Genomic DNA, 19,423 nt, shown 5'->3' with positions numbered 1-19,423 from the left:
AAGCACCTGAGAGGAAATACACTAAAATATTAACAACGCTCAACTCTAGTAGTAGAGATACAGGAGTTTTAGTTTCTCCTTTGTGATATGAACACGCGTTGTTTTATTCATGACACACACATGCATATCAACGTTGCATGGGGCTCCTGGGCCTTAGCGATGCCGGAAACAGGGCAGTCTATGCTGGAAAGGTCTGGTCAAGTTTTGTTTTGGGGTCTGGAGACAAAGTTCGCCACTATCACAGTAATGCCTGGGGGACATCTTTCTGCTGCCTGCCTGCCCCGTGTTCTGTCTGGAATTCTTACGGTTCTGCAAAGAAAACATTTTCTTTCCCCCAATTAAAAACACACAACAAAACAGAGCTGATGTCATGGGCTATCCATGCATCTTTAGAAATCGAGGTCAGAGAAACAAACACTGGGGATGAGCACCTGTGTGCTTCTGTGGAAAGCATCAAGAGGGATTCGAAAGCCTGCCTCCCAAAGCAACTGCCTCCACACCTCTCTCCAGAGACAAGGCTGGGATCGGAATCCACATGGGTTTGGAAGCCAAGTGTTATGTTTTGAGATTTTGGCCAGGCCGAGCCAGCAGGTCACCCACTGTCTCCATTCCTGCGTTAGATAGTTTCATGCCTGGACATACCCTCTGTATGGCTAATATGCAAAGTGTCCCCTTGGGAGTTTGACTGGGCGAACGGGAGTTCAATCACTTGCTATGATGTGTGCTGACCACCAGGGGGTGGTGCAAAAGATGGAGGGCATCAGTGATGCACACCTGGGGGCAGGGGTAAAGGGGACAGAGCTGTGGTGAGAATGTGGGTTGTCCACCGAGCTCACTCTCACTCCCCCTGCTACCCTCCCCTGGGACACCAGCCTCATGCACCGGGGAAGCCCCTGCACTCAGATGCTGGGCACTCCCAAGGAGCTCACCCCATATATGAGCAGCATCTTCCAGGGGAGCCAGGCTGCAGCCACAGGGACTGCAAGGCCAGCCAGGAGAGAGCGCACTGCCTGCCTGGCTTCTGTGCGGTGCTGCTAGGTGGCCCAGAGGCCCATGCTGTGCCCTGGCGCATGGTGTCTGGCCATGCTCACCACATCTCCATGTGGGGACTTGGGTACCATGACTCAGGCAGAGGGGGACACGTGGGGGCCCAGGTGCTGTCCAGGGCCCAGAGGTCAGCTGGGACCTGCCCTTCCACGCCAGATGCTTGTGCTTCAATCGCCAGCCAAGCCTAGGGACTATACCTGTGCACGAATTTTGTGCACTGAGCCCCTAGTTCTCTGTAAACCAAAAACTGTTCCAGAATTTCAAAGTTCACTTTAAAAAAAAAAAAATTACGTACCACCCCTGCCACTTAACCTTCCCATCCCTCCCCTGACATCTCCTAAGCCCTTCATGCCTCCTTTTATTATATGCTAATATCACATCGTTTTTTTTTGTGTGTGTGTGTGTGTTTTTAAAGAAGATTATTGGCCAGGTTTGAGGAATCTTCTTTTTAATCTTATAAATGTTTCTGCTGTCATGGGATATGACCTGAGGTCTCTTTTGACATCTGAGCAGTAAAGAAGAGAAGCCATGCTTTCTGTGCCCCTAAGACTCATCAAACGGCAAACAAGGAAACAGGACACCAGAGCTTCCGTCTCTAAAGGAGATGCTTGTCAATGAAAAGAATATCCTTCTGCTTGCAGGAAAGCTGGTGTTCCACCCAGTCCTAGGCTGGCTGACAGCGTCCCTCTGATGCTGCCCCATCCATCTCAACAAGGAGCCCGCGCATACACCCTGCCCACTGCACTCTTCCAGATGGGCGAGCCTGGCACACTGCTCGGAGGAGAGAACAGCTATTTGTCTTCCCGGACAGACCACGTCCGTCCTTGTCAGATATTAGATGCTGCTAATAATCTATGTATATGCACTCACGGGGGAAAACATCGGCGTCCTTGTGCTGGTCACAGAGTGACACATGCACTCTCCTCCCTTTGGGAGGAGACACAGATGAGCAGCAAATCGGTCCCTGTCGTCATTTGGAGGAAAGCTCATAAGTTCCAGTAGGTGCTAATTGAATCCCTGGCCTTCTATGGATGCGGATGCTTTTGAGCCTGGTTAACTCAATCATGGCTTTCTCTTGGTACCATGGACACTTCCGGGTACAAGGAAATGCATGCGTTTATTTATCATCTAAAAGAAGCTCTTCACTACTGGTCAACTGTCTGTGGCTCTAGGAGAAAAAATTCCCAGTCCTAGTGTCTCTGAGTCTAATGGGGAGTAGAGTCGAGAAGAGTAAGAATGTCAGCAACTCTCCCCATTGGAGCGTGAACCCAGGGCTGGTTCAGAAAGTCATGTTGACAGCATGTGGTCAGGGCGCTCCAAGTTATGAAATGACACACAAGCTGTAGAATGTTCCCGTTTAATTTAATTATCAACCTTTTAGGACCAACACCATGCCACCCCTAACGCCTGATGATCACAATGGATTAACCAGGGCCAACAAGGGGTCACAACAGGGAAGGACTGTGCCCGCAGGGGTAACGTGGTGATGCCCTGACATAGTTTAGGTTATCACCACTGGGGAAGTGGGTAGAGGCCAGAGACAAGGCTAACCATCCCACAGCATACAGGATACCGCCCCAAGTGTCAATAGTGCCAAGGTGGAGAAGCCTGCAGAAAAACCTCTATGCTCGCGTCATGTCATCGGGGGTGTCCAGGCTGTGGCTGGGAAATGGGAGTGGGCCATGGACCCTTGCAACTTGGAAAGACTCAACAGGTGGTTCTGAGACTGATCGCCAACCTCCACCTTGCAACACAGAATCACCGCTCGAAGAACAGTGGTACGTGGCCATAAGGTGACCGCTTGGCTCTCACATGCCCGTTAATCCAATTAGATGTGTTGCTAACAGAGACCATGATAGAACTAACCTGCATTGTAAGGCCCTTTTGGTCAAGACACTTGGAGAGCAAACAAGAAAAAAAAAAAAAATCTCCACTGAGTACATGACTCTAAAGATGGGCTTTGTTCTTGACCCCCTCAATTCATTCAACAGGTGTTTGCTTCTTCCCTGCCCCCACTACCTATTCTGTACTTGTCTCTCACTGTCGCCCTTGCTGAGTCCCCTGTGCCTTTACTTGGTCCCAGCCTGTCTCTCACCCTCCATTCCCTCATAATTAAGTAAGATAGCTCCTCCCCTCTCTGCATCCACAAGTGCTATATAACTCAGCTTGCTAATATCAGCAAATGTTGGCAAAGCAACCTAGTAGCTAAATTATTCATACCACTGGCAAGCAACCCTGAAATGTTCCCAGAAGTCTCTGATTTTCTCAAAGAAGGATGAGTTGGTCACATGAATTTCTAATGGACTGAGTGTTAGAGAGCATCACTTGCATATCTGGTGTCAAGTCCTGGTAGATGTTCAACAGATGTTTAAGGAATGTCTGAATGAGGAAGAGAAGACATCTGGGCAGAGCAGCATCCTGAAGTTCTGGGTTTAACGCTTAAGCTCTCCAATATCTCTTCCTGAAATTTTAAAACCTAAAATGTTTCTGTTCCACATGCCTCGACCTCCCCTCTCTCCATATCCACAATATAAGTAAAGGTTCACTTTCAGAAAACAAGACATTGGTCTCCACAGCGGGAGGGCCCTTCAGGAGGTGGCCACCCTTCGAACAAGGGATGTAGTTTCCAAAAGTAGCAACAGCACAAATAAACAAGGAACACCCTACAATTCTTCTTCATGGACATATCAGCCTTCCAATTCAGATCTTCCTTCCTCCTTCCAGAGTCTGGCCCGCTCTCCAGCTTCCACCTCCATTGCAAGATAAAGGATCAATGAGGGAAATAATAGGAATACAAATAATGACGCATATCCTCTGGATTCCGTGAGGCCACTGGTTGTTGGCTATATCAAGGAGAAAAAGACCATCTGTCAAGTTGCTTCTGAAAATCACATCAATTTCAAAAACCATATGATGTGAAAACCCTGCCTCGAACTGAGATGATATATTAATAAAAATACCTGCAAAGTATTAGGTGAACTGCATATTTTGCTTCCAAAATGTTATTCCCATTGAGACTGAGAAGTTCATGTGGAAGGTGTCCGGGACAGTTCTTGGGGTTGTCGGACTCCACGCCTGTTCTCTCCCCACTGAGATGTGCGGCCAGCTCTTTCCTACTTGGACAGAATTCTGACTCTTATTCTCACATGGCCCTCCTCCATTTGGAAGGAGTGTAATTGGGGAGCTTTCCTTACCCATGGAGGACTAGTACTGTCTCCGTTACTCTCAAGGTCAACCCATCCAGAATCTATTCAGTAGGTAGACAGGTGACTTATTGTGAAAACAAGAAAATGAATCTAAGATTAGGAAAAACTGCAGCTAACCATGGTGGGGGTGACCTCTGTGTTGGATGCTGTGAGAAGACCTTGATGTGTGTAGCCTCTCCTTTTGGGATCACAGCAGTGCCCTGGGAATACTATATTTCCCATTCCCATTAAGAAATAGAAGTTCATAGATTTGAGTAGTGCTGAAGTTAGAAAGATGGTAAGAGGGTGGGAATACGCCCAAAGGAATGGCCTGGGTGCCTCTGTCTACCCTCCCAACAAGGGGTCTCCACAGGGAAGTAGATTCGAGTTGGGGAAGGAAATACTTCCCAACCACTCTCAGAAATTTGTCTTTCCTCCTCTTCCTGATGAGCCTCAAGGTGCCCTCCAGCTCACATGGCAGAGAGGGTGGCTCTGTGTGCCACACAATTGACCGAGGTCAGGGGGGTCCCAGAGATGCATCAGTGCGGCCGCTCTGCCCACGCTGAGAACACCACGCTGAGAACACACGGCTGGCTGCATGATGCCCTGGCAATTTGAGGCAGGAGCCAACATCACTCCCTGGACATGGGCTGTATAATCAGGGGCTCCTGACACCAAGGGAGTGAGCGCAGTGATCCTTCCTCTGATGAACCTGCTCAGCATTTGCTAGGCTCCGACTCCCAGCCAATCACAGCTCGCCAATCACGCCTCGCCCAGCCTTCATGCTTAGCCCAGCCAATCACAGATCACCAATACCAGCTCCCAACCAGGCCTCGCCCAGCCTGTGCACCTGCTGGTGACAACCTGCACCACCCACTTGGCGATCTACTGGAGACAGCAAGCCCAGCCGCCCTTCCTTCCGGACCAGCACAGGGTTACCACCTCCGGCTCCACAATGTGTCACACCTAAAAGTCCAGAAAAGGAAACTCTAATAACCCGGTGAGAACATCTATTTTAATACCAAAAGCTCTACTTTGGTTCCAAAAAAGGCAACGTCTAAAGATATCTCCAGCCCAAACCTGCTTTAAGACCCAGACCCTTCTGTCCTTTCCTTGCATGTCCAAAATGGGACTTGTCACCCAGCACTACCTACCCACTCCATTGACAGTTGGTCCTAGTCCATGCCCTTTGCTGACCCAAGGGCAGTGTCCCGCTATACATGGGCCAATGCTGTTTTATCCCCAGGGCAGACCCACGTGCTCAAAGGAGACTGAATTAATGGGAGAAGGAATGAGTGAACGGATGACGGAGGCAGGCCAGAAGGGAAGCGAGGGTGAAGGGGACAGGGAAGGGGAAGAAAAGGAAGCAGGCAGGCTTCTGTCTCCCTGAATTTCAGGAGTTTCAGGCTGAAAAAGAAGAAAGGGGGAGAGAAAGGAGGGATATCATTTACTCAGCAGAGGCAGAGCCGTTTCTTGGCTTACCGTCAAGTAAAGCTTATAGGGGAGTTATTCATGTATTATTTCCCCATTTTTATAGAAAAAAAAAAAGGCTCCTCGAAGTTGAATGAAGTTTTTAATATAGTACGAGAAGGCAGATCTACTTCAAAATTAATCTGAAAATAACTAAAACCTCTCCCACCCAGTTGGCCAGGAATAAAATTCAGTGATGCTCCAATTCTGGAAACCAAGGTTTTATCTCTCAGACCCTGGGAACGCCGTGCTTCTCTCTGCCTCGGATTGTGCCTCTGTTTTCCGAATGCCTGTGTCAGCTTAGCTCCGCCTTCTCCACCCCAGTTTCCATGGTCACTGGAGTCCTTCCATCTATCTAACTTTGGTCTCTCCCAGGAGGCTCCAAGCTCCTCCACCTCCTCTTCTGAGGAGTGTAGGCTGCTGTGTCAGAAAGAGCACTGGGTTTGGATGACCTGAGTTCAAATCCCAGCTGTGCAACTTAAGAGCTGAGACACAGGGCCAACGACGCTGCCTCCCTAAGCATCGGCTTGCAAACCTGCAAACGGGAACATTACCAGTAATTACTTCATGGCAGTGTGGTGAGGATTAAATGAGTCTACCCATAAAACGCTTAACAGAGCAGCTGGCACAGAGTGAAGGACTTAAAAATGTTAGCTGCAATTAGTCCACAGTGAATCTGCTAGGTCCTGACAAATACCCACAGTGGGACAACCCTCCCCTCTGTGGCTCTGTGAGGGTGAGGAGGGGAAGGCCTGCCTGTGCTCGACAGCCTGTACCTGTTTGGGGGCCAGAACATTCCACTATGGCAATATGCTCTTCTCACAGGGAAGGCCTTTGCCTTTCAAACTAACAATACTATCTTGAATATGTAGTACTACAGGCCGGATGCACAAAGATTTGTGCAAGAATGGGTTGTCCTTCCCCTGGCTGTTGGCACTTCCCTTGGGTGGGAGCTGCCTTTTCACTCTGGCCTGGAGCCGCCTTTCTGCGTTCCCATGCTGCCCAGAGGCCCAGAGTGGCTGGAACACCTGCATCATTGGTCCTGCCCCACCCCCAGCCACTCTGCACCTGAATATGCAAATTAACCCACACTCTTTGTTGGGTTAATTTGCATAGCCACTCCTGATTGGCTGGTGGGTGTTGCAAAGGAATGGTCAATTTGCATGTTATACTTTTATTAGTGTAGATGGCTTTCTTCTAAAAGCTTCAAGTTATGGGTGCTTATTTATTATTTCTGCCTCCCCAATAGCTTCCCCAGATGGCTAAAATCAGATATAATTTTCAAGTCTGGGGGCACTAAGGGGTCATGGGTGAACAGGATCAGCAGCAGCCACATTGGAACTAGATGCAGACCCTGTCTCCCAGGCCAGTGGGAACCCTCTCCCCACACACCAGGAAGCCTGGACGGGAGGCAGGAGGCAGCAGAAAGAGCACAGACTCTGAAGCCAAACAGCCTGGAGCCCAGCCCTGCTAAATGATGGTTCTCTGAGCGTGAGTTTTTAACCTCTCCTGGGCCCGCTTTATGTTGCTTCTTAAATGTGCAAAGTTTCCAGCACAGTGCCTGCAGCAGACGCACTTAAGAAATGTTAGTTACTGTCCCTTGGCTTCACAAATATTCATTTATCTGCCTGCCTCCTCACCATGTCCATGCGGATTTTAGATAAGCCATTTCACATGGAAGTGCCCCAAACCGAACTCCTGGTCTTTTTCTGTAACCTGATTGTTTCTCCGTCCTTCATCTCCAAATGCAGTCGCACTAGCCTGCAGGGGTCACCTGTGATTCCCATCAGTGTCTTGTCCTGGATTCTATCACCAGAACCTCCAATAATGCAACCTGCAAAATGTATCGCTAATGGGATGGCCTCTTTCACCTTTGCTGACCCAGCCGGTCTGAGCCAACAACATGACTGTTCAGGATGATCAGAGTCTCCCAGATGGCTTCCTTGCTTCCTCTCCCTCTCAAAAGGGCAGCCAGGATGATACTAAAAACACAGATCATGTGACTCTGCTCAAAGCCATTCCATGGCTCCTCATATCACCCTAGGGGAAGGCAAAGTCCTCACAGGCCCTACAAAGGAGATGCCATGACCGGACCTGGTCAACCCCACCCATTCCAGGGCTCCCTCTGCCCTGTTCTGACCTCCATTCTATTCCCCAAACAACTTCTGAAACTTCAGCCTGCTGCTCCATGTGTCCGGCCCACCATTCCACTCTTCCTTCACACCTGGCATACTTGCTTTCTTAAGGTATTTGCTTAAATGTCACCTCTCTTGTAAGACCTTCTATTCCCACCCTCTTTGAATATTAAAACTACACACACATGTGCACACATGGGCACACAGGCATCTTTATTTCCTTTCTCTAATTTCCTCAAAAATAACAAAAAAACCAACAAAACAAAAAACAAGTCACTGTCTACTGTACTATTTCACTTTGTTTTGTTTCACTTTGTTGTGTATCTTGTCCACTCATATATACACTCATATAGGTTTAAATCTTTATTGTTGAAAGTATTACATATGGCCCTCTTTCCCCCCGTTGACCTCTTCCAGCTGGCCCCCACCCCCCTACCCCAGGCCTTCACCCCTCTATTGTCTATATCTACAGGTTAAGCATATATACATACAAATTCACTGGTTGACCTCTTCCCACCCACCCATCCTCCCCTGCCTTCCTCTGAGGTTCAACAGTCTGTCCGATGCTTCTAAGTCTCTGCATCTGTTTTTGTTCATCAGTTTATTTTGTTCATTAGATTCCACATATTGAGACCACGTGGTGCTTGTTTTTCTCCGGCTGGCTTATTTCGGGCTTGTTTTCTTCTTGCACCATCCCCAGTAGTCAGAAAACCAGTAAGCTCAGTTAATAGGATTGAACGGGTAACTCAGAGTTCAGTGGCATGCCTGAGTCTTTCTGCTAAGAATCAGTGGGTCTGAAAATGCCTCCATGGGTTGGAGCCGGCTCCCTAAGGATGCAGGCTGCTAATAAGGGAGGGAGGCGTTTGCCAGTTGGGTGAAGTTGAGGGTCAGGGAGCATGCGGACACTCCCAGGAGGTACTCCTGTGGTAGAGGCTGAGAATGGGAGTAAGCCCCGACTAAATGGCTTCTTCTTGGACTCTCCACAGAATGATCCAGGTAAGGGGGATTTCACAGCCCCGGTAAGGAGTCAAGGGCATCCGTGACCTGCACATAGCAGCACTGCAGCCCAGACAGCAAGCTGTTCTGCAGTGGAGACGAATTAACATGGCCTAATTACATCCATGTCACTCAGCATGTTTACAATGACGGATGACAAGGGCCATCACCATCACGAGAGGGGAAAGATGTGTTTGCGGGTCTGTCCTAAGGGAATCTTCCGGGATGTGACCTCGCTTCTAATTGGTCCAGTTTAGAAAAACAAGAACAAAACAAACCAAAAAAACCCCAAAACCAACAACAACAACAACAACAACAACAAAACGCACAAAAACTTGTACAAAAGACTTCCATATGGAGAAAAAAAAGAGCTCACTTGTCTTCTTTTCACCTCCGTGTTTTCACAGAAGTTGGGGTGAGCCTGGGAAAACCCCAGATGTTTTTATCCTCCTTGTTACAAAAATGTAACCAAGACTGTGAGTTCCTGTAGGCATGTGCCACGCTGGACAGTTTTAGGGAAGAACACCATCTGATACGTTCCTCTGTGGACAAATGCTGGAAATAAACCCAAAGAACCAACAAGCAAAAGGCGGCCCTGCCCCTGTCCTGATCTTGGCCCGCACACTCCACTCTGCCCGGGAACGGCCTTGAATCGCAAAGCTCAAACCCTGGACCAGCTCTGGGGGCAGCAGGAGCCTGAGAGCCTTGCCTTCCCCAGATGAAACCAGGACTTAGTACCTCGGGTCCAGGAGGGAGGTTATGGCTGCAGAAGAAATGTGCCTTCCTAGCCGTAACCAGTGACCCCTGTACCAGCCATGTTGCCAAGTTGCATCTATCATCCTGGGGAGACTTGCAGCCCTGAATGCAGACTCGGGTTGAATTTCTCAGGAGCCAACTCTGAAGTGGGGGGTGTGCGTGCGGGAGGCTAATTTAGGAAGAGCCCTTGGGATGGGAGCTGTGAGGGCCAGGGAAGGAAGCAGGGCTGGGCAGAGGGAGAAATCCAGCCGCAGGGTAGTCCCAAGGGAGGCCACAGCTGCACCCATCAGTTATTGCGTGACATGGGCTGCTTCAGGAAGGGGGCGTGGCCACAGGCAGGTGACTCTCCTCACCTGAGGAGAAAGCTAATGGCTAGGGGCCATCTGCAGGAAGCACACCCAGCTCAAAGGGCAACGTGGCAATCTACTGGGCACCATCACTACTCCTATCCCGCAGGATGGCGCCCAAGGCCCATCGCCTCCTCCGTGATGCCCTCCCAGCTGCCTTCTCTGACACGTCAGGAGAAGGGGTCATTCGCAAGCCCATCACTGTCCTGGCCCCACACCCAGCGGGGATGAAGGAAGTGCCTGCTGAGAATTAACACATCACTGAATACAGAACATCAGCATAAAAGTATGAATAAAATATCATCTCATTATTGGTAAACCTGCCCCCAAGTAGTTCAATTAGATCAGAAAAAACAAGCAGAAATTACTGGGGAACTTGCATTCAGAAGCCAATGCCCAGGTGCTTTCTGGTCTCAACACTGGGCAGAGCCGGCCTGTGCCAGGCTTCGGCTTACTGGTGAAATCGGAGAGACCCAAGCATTCTATGAGGTGATGAGAAAGCCGAGACACACTCAGGTTCAGCACTTTTGCTAAATGATGTCTTTATCAGTGTCCTTATTGCCATGGGTGGGAAAGTAAGTTTTGATCCCGACAAGGGGAAGGGTGGAGGGTCAGCGTGTCCCCCAGGTGACACGCTGAGGGCTTTTTGTCAATTAGCCCAGAGCTAAGGGACCCCAGGAAGAAAGCAAGCAGAGACCAGATTAGGTGAGGAACTGTGCTCTCTGTCCCGTGAATGGAAACATAAACCAACCGCAATACCCGGTGATTTATGAAAATGCTGTCATTTAAAATCACTAAGCGGCATCTCACCTTCACAGGATAAGGAGTTATAGAAGTGGGAAGAGGAATGTTAAACCCAGAAGCCAGAGTGCAATTAAAAGAAAAAAAAAACCACACACACACACACACACACACACACGCAAAAGAAAAATAATTAATCTCTTCACCAAATTTCCCTCTCCTTGTATCTGTCTAATACAGTGGTGGGCAAACTCATTAGTCAACAGAGCGGCAAACCGCGGCTCTCGAGTTGCATGTGGCTCTTGAGCTGCAGTTTGCCGACCACTGGTCTAATACATAGAAGAATTTTTAAGATACTGCCATTTAAGGACGACATCTGGGAGGAGGTTAACCTATCAGAAGGAGGTTAACCTATTGAGATGTGTGCTGACCCGACACTGCTCTCATTTATGCACACCTATTGGCTCACGATTTCCCACAGGCCACCCTCACCTACACCCAGGCCACGGCAGAGCTACAGCCATCGTTAATGAGAAACGAACCTGGAAACGTATGTGCCCCTTTAAAATAACAAACCGCAACATAAATGAAAGCACAGGCCACGAGAACATTTCCAAACCCTCCCTAATCAATAAGCATCTCCATCACCTCCCCGCTTTCTCTGCAATCCAGGTCTCCTCTGACAAAAAGAGAAACCCCATACAGGTAAGCCAGCACTCCACCATCCGCATACAAATACACACAGCGGATACCAATCTCATACAAAGCACCTCCATGGGGTTCTTCCCTCTTCATTCACTAAAGAAATGCCAATTCCAGTTCGAGGTTTTGCAAAGGCCAAGAGACCCGCTCCTCAACCGAATCTGTGATTCCTTATCCATTTCACGAACATGACCTCATTAAGAGTGCACCTCGCATCGCTTCAAACAGCAATTACTATTCTCGGCATGCCGACACCTTCAAAGCCAGACGAGAGAAACGGGCCGCAGTTAATTACCTTTGAACTTGTGGAACACGGCCCACAGCTCAGCGATGTCCGTGGCGAAGGTGATGTCTGTGTCAAGGACGATGACCCTCTCCAGGTTGGCGGGGAGAGTCTTGGTCAGGACCAGCTTCATCAGGCCATAAATCCCCGAGTAATGCTTGTTGGGGATCCAGGAAACCTCAGACTGCGCCGGGCGGCGAGGCGAGGGAGAGGAAAGAAAAATAAAGCACTGCATTAATTTGTTTTGCATAAACGTTATAAATAAGTGCACGGTACATAAAAAGCACCCCATACAAATTTGTGGAATAAATGCAATACTCTTTTCTTCAAGGTTTGTTCATGCAATGTGCAGTGTGGCATGTGAAATTTTGGGGGGAAGAAAATGCCTCTGAATCAAGGGAGAGGAAAAGCAATATTTATAAAATAACTATTAGGCAGAAACACTATGCTCAGGTTTTAAAAATAACAAATAACATTTCTGCTATTACAGAAATTGGATAGGCTCAGAGGAGAAAATAAGAATATGCACAAAAGGAAAAAGAAAATTACAAAAATTGAAATGTACATATATATACATTATGTACATAATGTAGCTAATGTTTTTCGAGGTAGATATATTTCTTTCAATCATTAAAGATTACTACTCAGTGGTATTATTACAGCTTACACTTATCAATTTTTTGAAGCAGTAATTAAACCAATTAATGTTGCTGCCTTCTCCTGGTTTTCACACAAACACAGGAAGAGAAACGGGTCATCACTGATGCAACACTCCTCACTGGGTAACAAGACACACACACACACACACACACACACACACACACACACACGCCTAATGAGCTCACGGAGGGCCATCCCTGAAACCCTCACCTGCTGTAACAACTTATGTCCTATAGGTGGGTAGAGTCAAATGCAAGACACTCAGCTTGGTACCATCTGGTACCCAGAGTCAAGGCTAAAAATAGCACATTCACACCAGTGTGAGGACAGCTCTCAAAGGACCAGGTCCTCTGGGGAGGTCACAGTGGGTGGGACCCTCCCAGCCTTGCTGCCGTGAGAGGATTCTGCTTAGAAACCAAAGCACACTTCTCATTTCCATGCAGGTAACGCTTGTAATGCAACTCTTCAGTGATAAACGGGGCAACCTTCTCAGGAGCCCACAAAATACTCATCCCTTTTGTCCTTATAATTCCTCTAGGATCAGGCGTCTTCAAACTACGGCCCGCGGGCCACATGCAGCCCACAGAGGAGTCTGATCCGGCCCGCCAGGTTTTTTGGGCAGTGAGCGCAGCCGAGGTGTTACAGTAGGAATTAGTAGTTCATATAGTCCGGCCCTCCAGCTCTCTGAGGGACCGTGATCTGGCCCCCACTTTAAAAAGTTTGAGGACCCCTGCAGGTGGACACAGCTCTAAGAAATCTAGCCAAGTTTAACAGCAAGAAGCTGATAGCGCACTATACAACCTACAGCTGATGGAAGTGCCTGGGACACAAAGACCCTCCGTGAATCAGGCCCCAACTTCTTCCTGATGCCCCTCATTTCAGGTGTTCAGGTGGCCACGCCCCTTTACCTGCTTCCTAGGGGAGGTGGAGGAGGGGTCTCTGGAAAACAGTCCAGCAGGAAACCTCCTGTTCTGGAGTCAGGCACACCTATACTCAGATGCTGGCCTTGTCACTTAATTGCAAGGTCAACTGGGACATGTTTGCTTGGCCTTTCTGAGCGTCTGCCACTTATAAAAATGCTTGCACTATACCAGACATGATGTGGGCAGAAGCAGCATGGTCAACGTGGATCATGGGGCAGGGGTGGGTGGGGGTAATGCAAAAATAAAGAACAGAAGCGTATGCAGAACTGGGATGAGGAAGGAGGGCAAGGACTGGGCAGCACCAGGGAGGAAGAGTGGGGGCCATGACTACCCAGGCCTACAGAGCAGTGGCAGCAGCTGCTAGAATCAGAGAGAATGAATGCCAGGTGAATAAGCCACTCAGCAGGTGCCGTGGCCTTCCAGAGGGGCATGGGCTGCTTTTGACAATCCCCCAGGATGGGGCAGGGAAAGAGGCCCCAGCCTCTTTCCTCCTTCCCACTGGTCTACTGGAGAAGCCTACTGAGCTCAGAGATTAGACCCTCCGAGGGCACAAAGCCTGGTGGAGGAGGGAGAGGGAGGACCTGAGGGACTCACCAAACACAACTAACGTGGTCACTGAATCAACCGAATCATGGCAAGATCAAAGCATAACGCCTCATACAGAATAGATGCAAAATGCATGTGTGTAGGATGGGTGGGTGGGTGGATGGAAGGATGGGTGGGTGGGTGGATGGGTGGATGGATGGATGGACGGACGGATAGACCAACAGACAAACAGAGGGTTGGACAGCACAAGAAGGTGAGTGATCTGTCTGCAATTCCGCAGCAAGCAAGATGCAGAGCTGTAGTGGGAATCTGTCAGTAGGCTTGCCGTCTGTTCCCAAACCACGTATTCCTTCCTCTGGAGTGAGCTTCATGACTCGCTGCCCGAGGCATGGGGACTCTGCGGGCACTTCCTTGCAGCGGACTTCAGAAAACTCCTCCTTCTGGGAGCCCAGCCTCCAGAACTCAGCTCAGCACTCAGCTCGGCTTCTCTCTCCCCTGGGAATCTGCCGGAGCTGGAGCTTGGCAGTCTTCAGGCCATGCTACAGAGAGGAGCCATTTGGCCAGACCTCTCATTAGCTTATTCATCCGTGTGGTTACTCTCAGTGCCAGAGAGCTGGGTGCAGACTGAACCCCAGCACAGTGGTTACACCACCTAATTAGGTTGTCCTGATACTGGATTTACTTTATTTTATTTTTGTAAATATATTTTATTTATTTTTTACAGAGAGGAAGGGAGAGGGATAGAGAGTTAGAAACATCGATGAGAGAGAAACATTGATCAGTTGCCTCCTGCACCCTCCGATATGCCAGCAACCAAGGTACGTGCCCTTGACTGGAATTGAACCTGGGACCTTTCAGTCTGCAGGCTGATGCTCTATCCACTGAGCCAAACCGGTTTCAGCTGGATTTAATTTAACCTATATAAGGTGCTGAGATGCATCGCAGAACAATGGGACTATGGGAATGTAAGTAAGTCTCAACAGGAGCCCAAGCCTGAATGTCACCCCAAGCCCCTTAATTTACCATATAATCCATTAAGTCAGAGGGTACAATTAGAGGAAACAGAAGCATCAATGAGTTTGATTTGGGAAAGAAAACTAAAGAATGTATGGGAAGAAAAAATGTGTGGTAAGAAACAGATCTATTTATTATAAACGGCTCATTCTCAGAAGTAGCATAACATCCCTTCCATTCCCCTACCTTCATCCAAATTCCACGTTTCTTTTAAATCTCAACTTATAAGGTACACCCCTCCCAACCCCCGGTTGGTACCACCCTCTGGCCACCACCTACCCCTTGCCCCCCCAGAGCTGGGTGCAGCTGTCCGCCTGCCTCCTGCACAGTAGGCTGCCACGCCTGGTCTAATTACCCATGTCTCTCTCTGGCTCTGGGCTGGAACTCCTTGAGGCAGGGATGATGTCATTTTTACTGTGGAAACAAGTCATTACTCAAAAAAAATGTCTGATGAATGTGCATGGCTGCCGAGCTAGCCAGGCCTGGGTTTAAATGCTACCTCGGACTTTTGCCGCCACCAGGAGCAGAAGCAGCCATAACCGCTCAAGTCCAGGGTCCGGGTGGTACAATGGCAGAGGCACGGCTGGGTGAGCCCCACCGCCTGGGCTTTAGTACCAGTTCCACTGCAAATAAGCTGCATGGCCCCAGGCAAGTCACTGTGCCCCTGGGAACCTTAGTTTTCCCATCTGCAATATGGGAGCCTAGAACACTCACTTCACCGAATTGTTAGGAGGACTGCAAAGCTGGGCCGGCACCCCGTGGGCTCGGTACAGTCCATTTCCCTTCTCCCAGTGAACTTCTGTCCACACGACCAAAGGCTCAGACGATTCTGGATTTTGAGTTTGGTAAAAGCAATAGATTAGGTTATCTTTGGCAGTACAGGGGAGGCTGGAAACAGAGGTGGTTTTGGTGGGAGAAGTCAGTCACCCATCACCTGTTCTGGTATCGATACTAATAAAAGGGCAATATGCTAATTGGACTGGATAGACCTCAGTGGCTGCAAGAGCTGAGGGCTGGCAACGCAGGAGAGGTGGCTGCGTGGTCAGTGCAGCTCCACAGTCCCTTCCGCAGAGGCAGCAGGAGAGAGGGCTGTGCAGTCCCGGTCCCAGTGCTGCCCCTTCCACAGAGGCACTGGTGTGGGCACATCCTGGTGCCACGCCTCTGCAGAGGCTGGACAGTGTGCGACCTGCTGTGCCTCAACCTCCCATAGCCCCTCCCCAGCCAGCCTGGCCTCAGATCTCCCTTCCCACCCACCCACCAGTGGGCAGGGAGCATGGCCAGCACTAAGAAGGGAGGGCCTAGAGCCTGCAGCCTTGGTGGCTAGCAATGGCGGCAGCAGCAGGGTGAAGGAGCAGTGCCTTCCCAATTCACTTGGCGGTCTCCCACAGAGGGAGGCCAGACTGTGGCTAAGGCCCACTCCCATCAGTAAGACATCCCGTGAGGGCTCCCGGACTGTGAGAGGGGGCAGGCTGGGCTGAGGGGACCAATCCCCCAGTGCATGCACCGGGCCTCTAGTATCTACACAAAGACGAACAAGATCACAAGCTGAAATCTACCAGGAAACTGGAAACGTCCTCTGGTAAGATCTCCAAATGGGAGAGCAACCCCAGGTGATTTAGGAGGAGGACATGTGGGCGGGACTGGTCACCCAGGCAACCTATGGGGCAGTCTCTTGCTACAACCCACAGCGGTATTGATCTCACTCCCACCCTGCAGTGAACTTCAATCCAACCAGGGACACTAAGTCTGGATCCGTGGAGAGAAGAGCATCCCCTTAGGGAAGGTGAGAAAACCTGGAGGGCAGCATGCAGACAGACCCAGGATCCTACAGAGATCCTGGCAGGGCAAGATCCCAGTTACGTTTTGTGTTTTTTTTTTTTATCATTATACCCATACCAGAGGGTCCATGTAATTAAAACGCTATAAAACTGAAAGTTAGGCTTATTTTAATGGACATATTCTTACCCTTGCAATGGCTGTTAATAATCCTAAGCAGCATGTTCTAAGAATTAATTAGCAGAAGTGCAACTGCGCTCAAGAATACCGCCTAACACACTTATATAAAGGAGAGTATGCACGCCAGGGTTGAGGGGTTTCTGTTTCAAGTGGGGGTTGGGGGAAATTCGCCTTGCCAGGGTTGAGGGTTTCTTGGGGGGTGAACCCCGAGGAGAGGTTCTATAAAGTTCTGCGAGAGATGCCAAGGTTCATCTGATGCTGGGGGGTCCATAGGACGGTTACTCAGGAGATCCAACCAGAGTAGCGACATGAGCACGGCTCAGGGTTGGACAGAGGACCATAGGTGACTGCTTGGAACCGAGGGCAGGAAGGAAACTGATGTCCCGATGGTGAAGCAGGTTTTTGATGGTTCGTAGACAGGGGGAAGACTGGGGGAAAGGCTGGTTTTATTGGGTAACGGTGTCCATTTTACCAGAAGATGTTATTTTCCTGAGGCACTGGGATGCCTGGTCATGGTAACAACAGACAATACCATCTTATGTTGACAGAGTGCAAACTGGGTATTATGGTAGGAGCTTTCTGGGGAATATCTTAAGACCCCTCCCAACTAGACTAAGGGTCCGGCGTTACCATCCCAGTACCCGAAGTTTGGGAGATGAGTGCCAAGTCCTTCAACTCCCCTTAACTTCCCAGCCTTAGACATTCTCCCCAGAAATGGAGTTTCTCTCTTCTTCTCCTATCCACTGCTCCGGGTTACCTACAGTTGTAACCGAGCCCCCGCCTCCACCCCACCAAATATTCCTTCGTCAAGAACCTATACTGAATGGGAGGTAGGTACAAAGGCCTTGGAGTTAGCCATTCTTGGCTTCTTTGTCTCTCTGGGCCTTGGTTTTCTCATCAATAAAACAGGGATAATAGCAGCAGGTGCTGCTCCCTTCCCAGGGAGTTCTTTTATCTGGAGCCTGGAAGCTCTCCTCTGTCATCCTGGAATTTATTTATTGCTTAAAATAGACTTCTGAGCCATATCAACATTTTCCTGCAGATTACAAATCACCTTGACACATTTTTAAAAATTAAAAAAAAAGAACTCATACTAGCTGCAGAATGTTTGAAACGTCATTGGCCTTTCATGTTGTTTCTGAGTGGTCGTCTTGACAACCGACCGGTGTGTTCAGAACAGCACTGTTGAGAAATGCAGGCTGAGGGGCTGGGGTGGGAGGACCCCGGGATGCCACAGAGAGGGGATCATGGGAAGAGCAGAGACTGGGATGTCCGACTGGCCAGATTCCAAACCCCGACTTCACCATCTCTGCCCGGTCAAGCTCATCTCCTAAGCCTCAATCTCCTGACCCATAAAAGAAAATAGAAGAATATGTATTCCATAAGGTTTGGAAAAGCACTAAATGAGGCAGGAGAACCAAGGCACACGGCACAGTGCTTTACAGATGGTAAGGGCTCAATATTAGCTTTTAAATTGGCTAAGAGCATGCACTCTGGAGTCTGCCTGCATTTGAATCCTGGGTCCACTGCTCACTAGGCTGGTACGCTTTGGGCAAGTGATCAAACCTCTATGGACCTTAGTCATTTTCATCTGTACAATGGGCACACACAGAGCACATATTCCACAGGACTGTGAGAATTTCGGGGCAATACACGGGAGGGCAAACATAGGTTAAGTTACCAGCCGTCATTACATGAAAGATAAATTGTAAGTAAGGATATACAACGATAACAATAATAAGAAAATGACAAATAATATAAATAAATGATACCATAATAAATAACAATACAAGAATTAACTCTGTTTCTGTGTACTCACAACTGTAAACCTACATTTTCCAACCCCTGTATGTTAGTATTGGCCATTGTTAATTTTTAACGTTATCGCTAACTAGAGGCCTGGTGCATGAAATTTATGCATGGGTAGGGTCCCTAGGCATCACTGACAATCAGGGCAGATCTTGGCCAGCGGGGTGACTGGAGGCATGGGGCCACTGGCATCAGCCTTGGCTGGCCTGGGGCCTGAGGGCTGGAGGCAGCTTCTGCACTGAGCGTCTGGCCCCTGGTGGTTATTGCACATCACAGCGACTGGTCATTCCACCAGTAGTTCCACTGTTCAGTCTGTTTGTACATTAGGCTTTTATTGTATAGGACGGGCTTCCAAGCAACAGAAAACCTAAGGTTAAAATCATCTGTGTTTGCACTTACCCTCGCCAGCAAAGCAAAGCTCTGGTGTAGCTCAGCTGGGATCATTTAACTAAGCATTTATAGAACACCTGACAGGGGCAGGTGCTGAGGTGGGGACCAACGTCCATGAAGAATGAAACACGTGGAGGCTCTAGGAGTCCATGGTCTCGCAATATTCATTATCCACAGCTGCATAGCAAGGGACCTCAAAACACAGCAGCTTCAAACAGTGAAAATGACTTCTGATTGCACAGCTTCAGTGCTGGGAATTTGGGAGCCTTTTGGCTGGGGGTTGTGGCTCGGTATTTCCCATGAGGCTGCAGTCAAGACATAGTGGTGCCTGCAGACCCTGGAATATGTGGGCTCTGCGGCTAAGATGACTCCTCTGCCTGCCTGGCAGTGAGGCCAGCTGCTAGGAAGCCTAGTTTCTTGCCACACAGACCACCCCACAGGGCCACTTCAATGTCTCCACAAC

General features: G+C 49.2%; 1 protein-coding gene across 1 annotated transcript in view; it reads right to left on the bottom strand.

The window, feature by feature from the left end:
* Positions 1-19,423, bottom strand: part of LARGE1 (LARGE xylosyl- and glucuronyltransferase 1) — a 382,199-nt gene that overhangs the window by 137,953 nt on the left and 224,823 nt on the right. The window contains exon 6 of the mRNA XM_036455498.2: positions 11,675-11,846. Within this exon, the coding sequence (XP_036311391.1) occupies positions 11,675-11,846 (172 nt within the window). The remainder of the gene's footprint in view (positions 1-11,674; positions 11,847-19,423) is intronic.

The sequence above is a fragment of the Pipistrellus kuhlii genome, unplaced genomic scaffold, assembly GCF_014108245.1.
Source record: "Pipistrellus kuhlii isolate mPipKuh1 unplaced genomic scaffold, mPipKuh1.p scaffold_m20_p_3, whole genome shotgun sequence".
In the NCBI taxonomy this organism is placed as follows: Eukaryota; Metazoa; Chordata; class Mammalia; order Chiroptera; family Vespertilionidae; genus Pipistrellus; species Pipistrellus kuhlii.
Note: the sequence above shows the minus strand (reverse complement) of the source record. Positions and strands in the feature narration are given on the sequence as shown.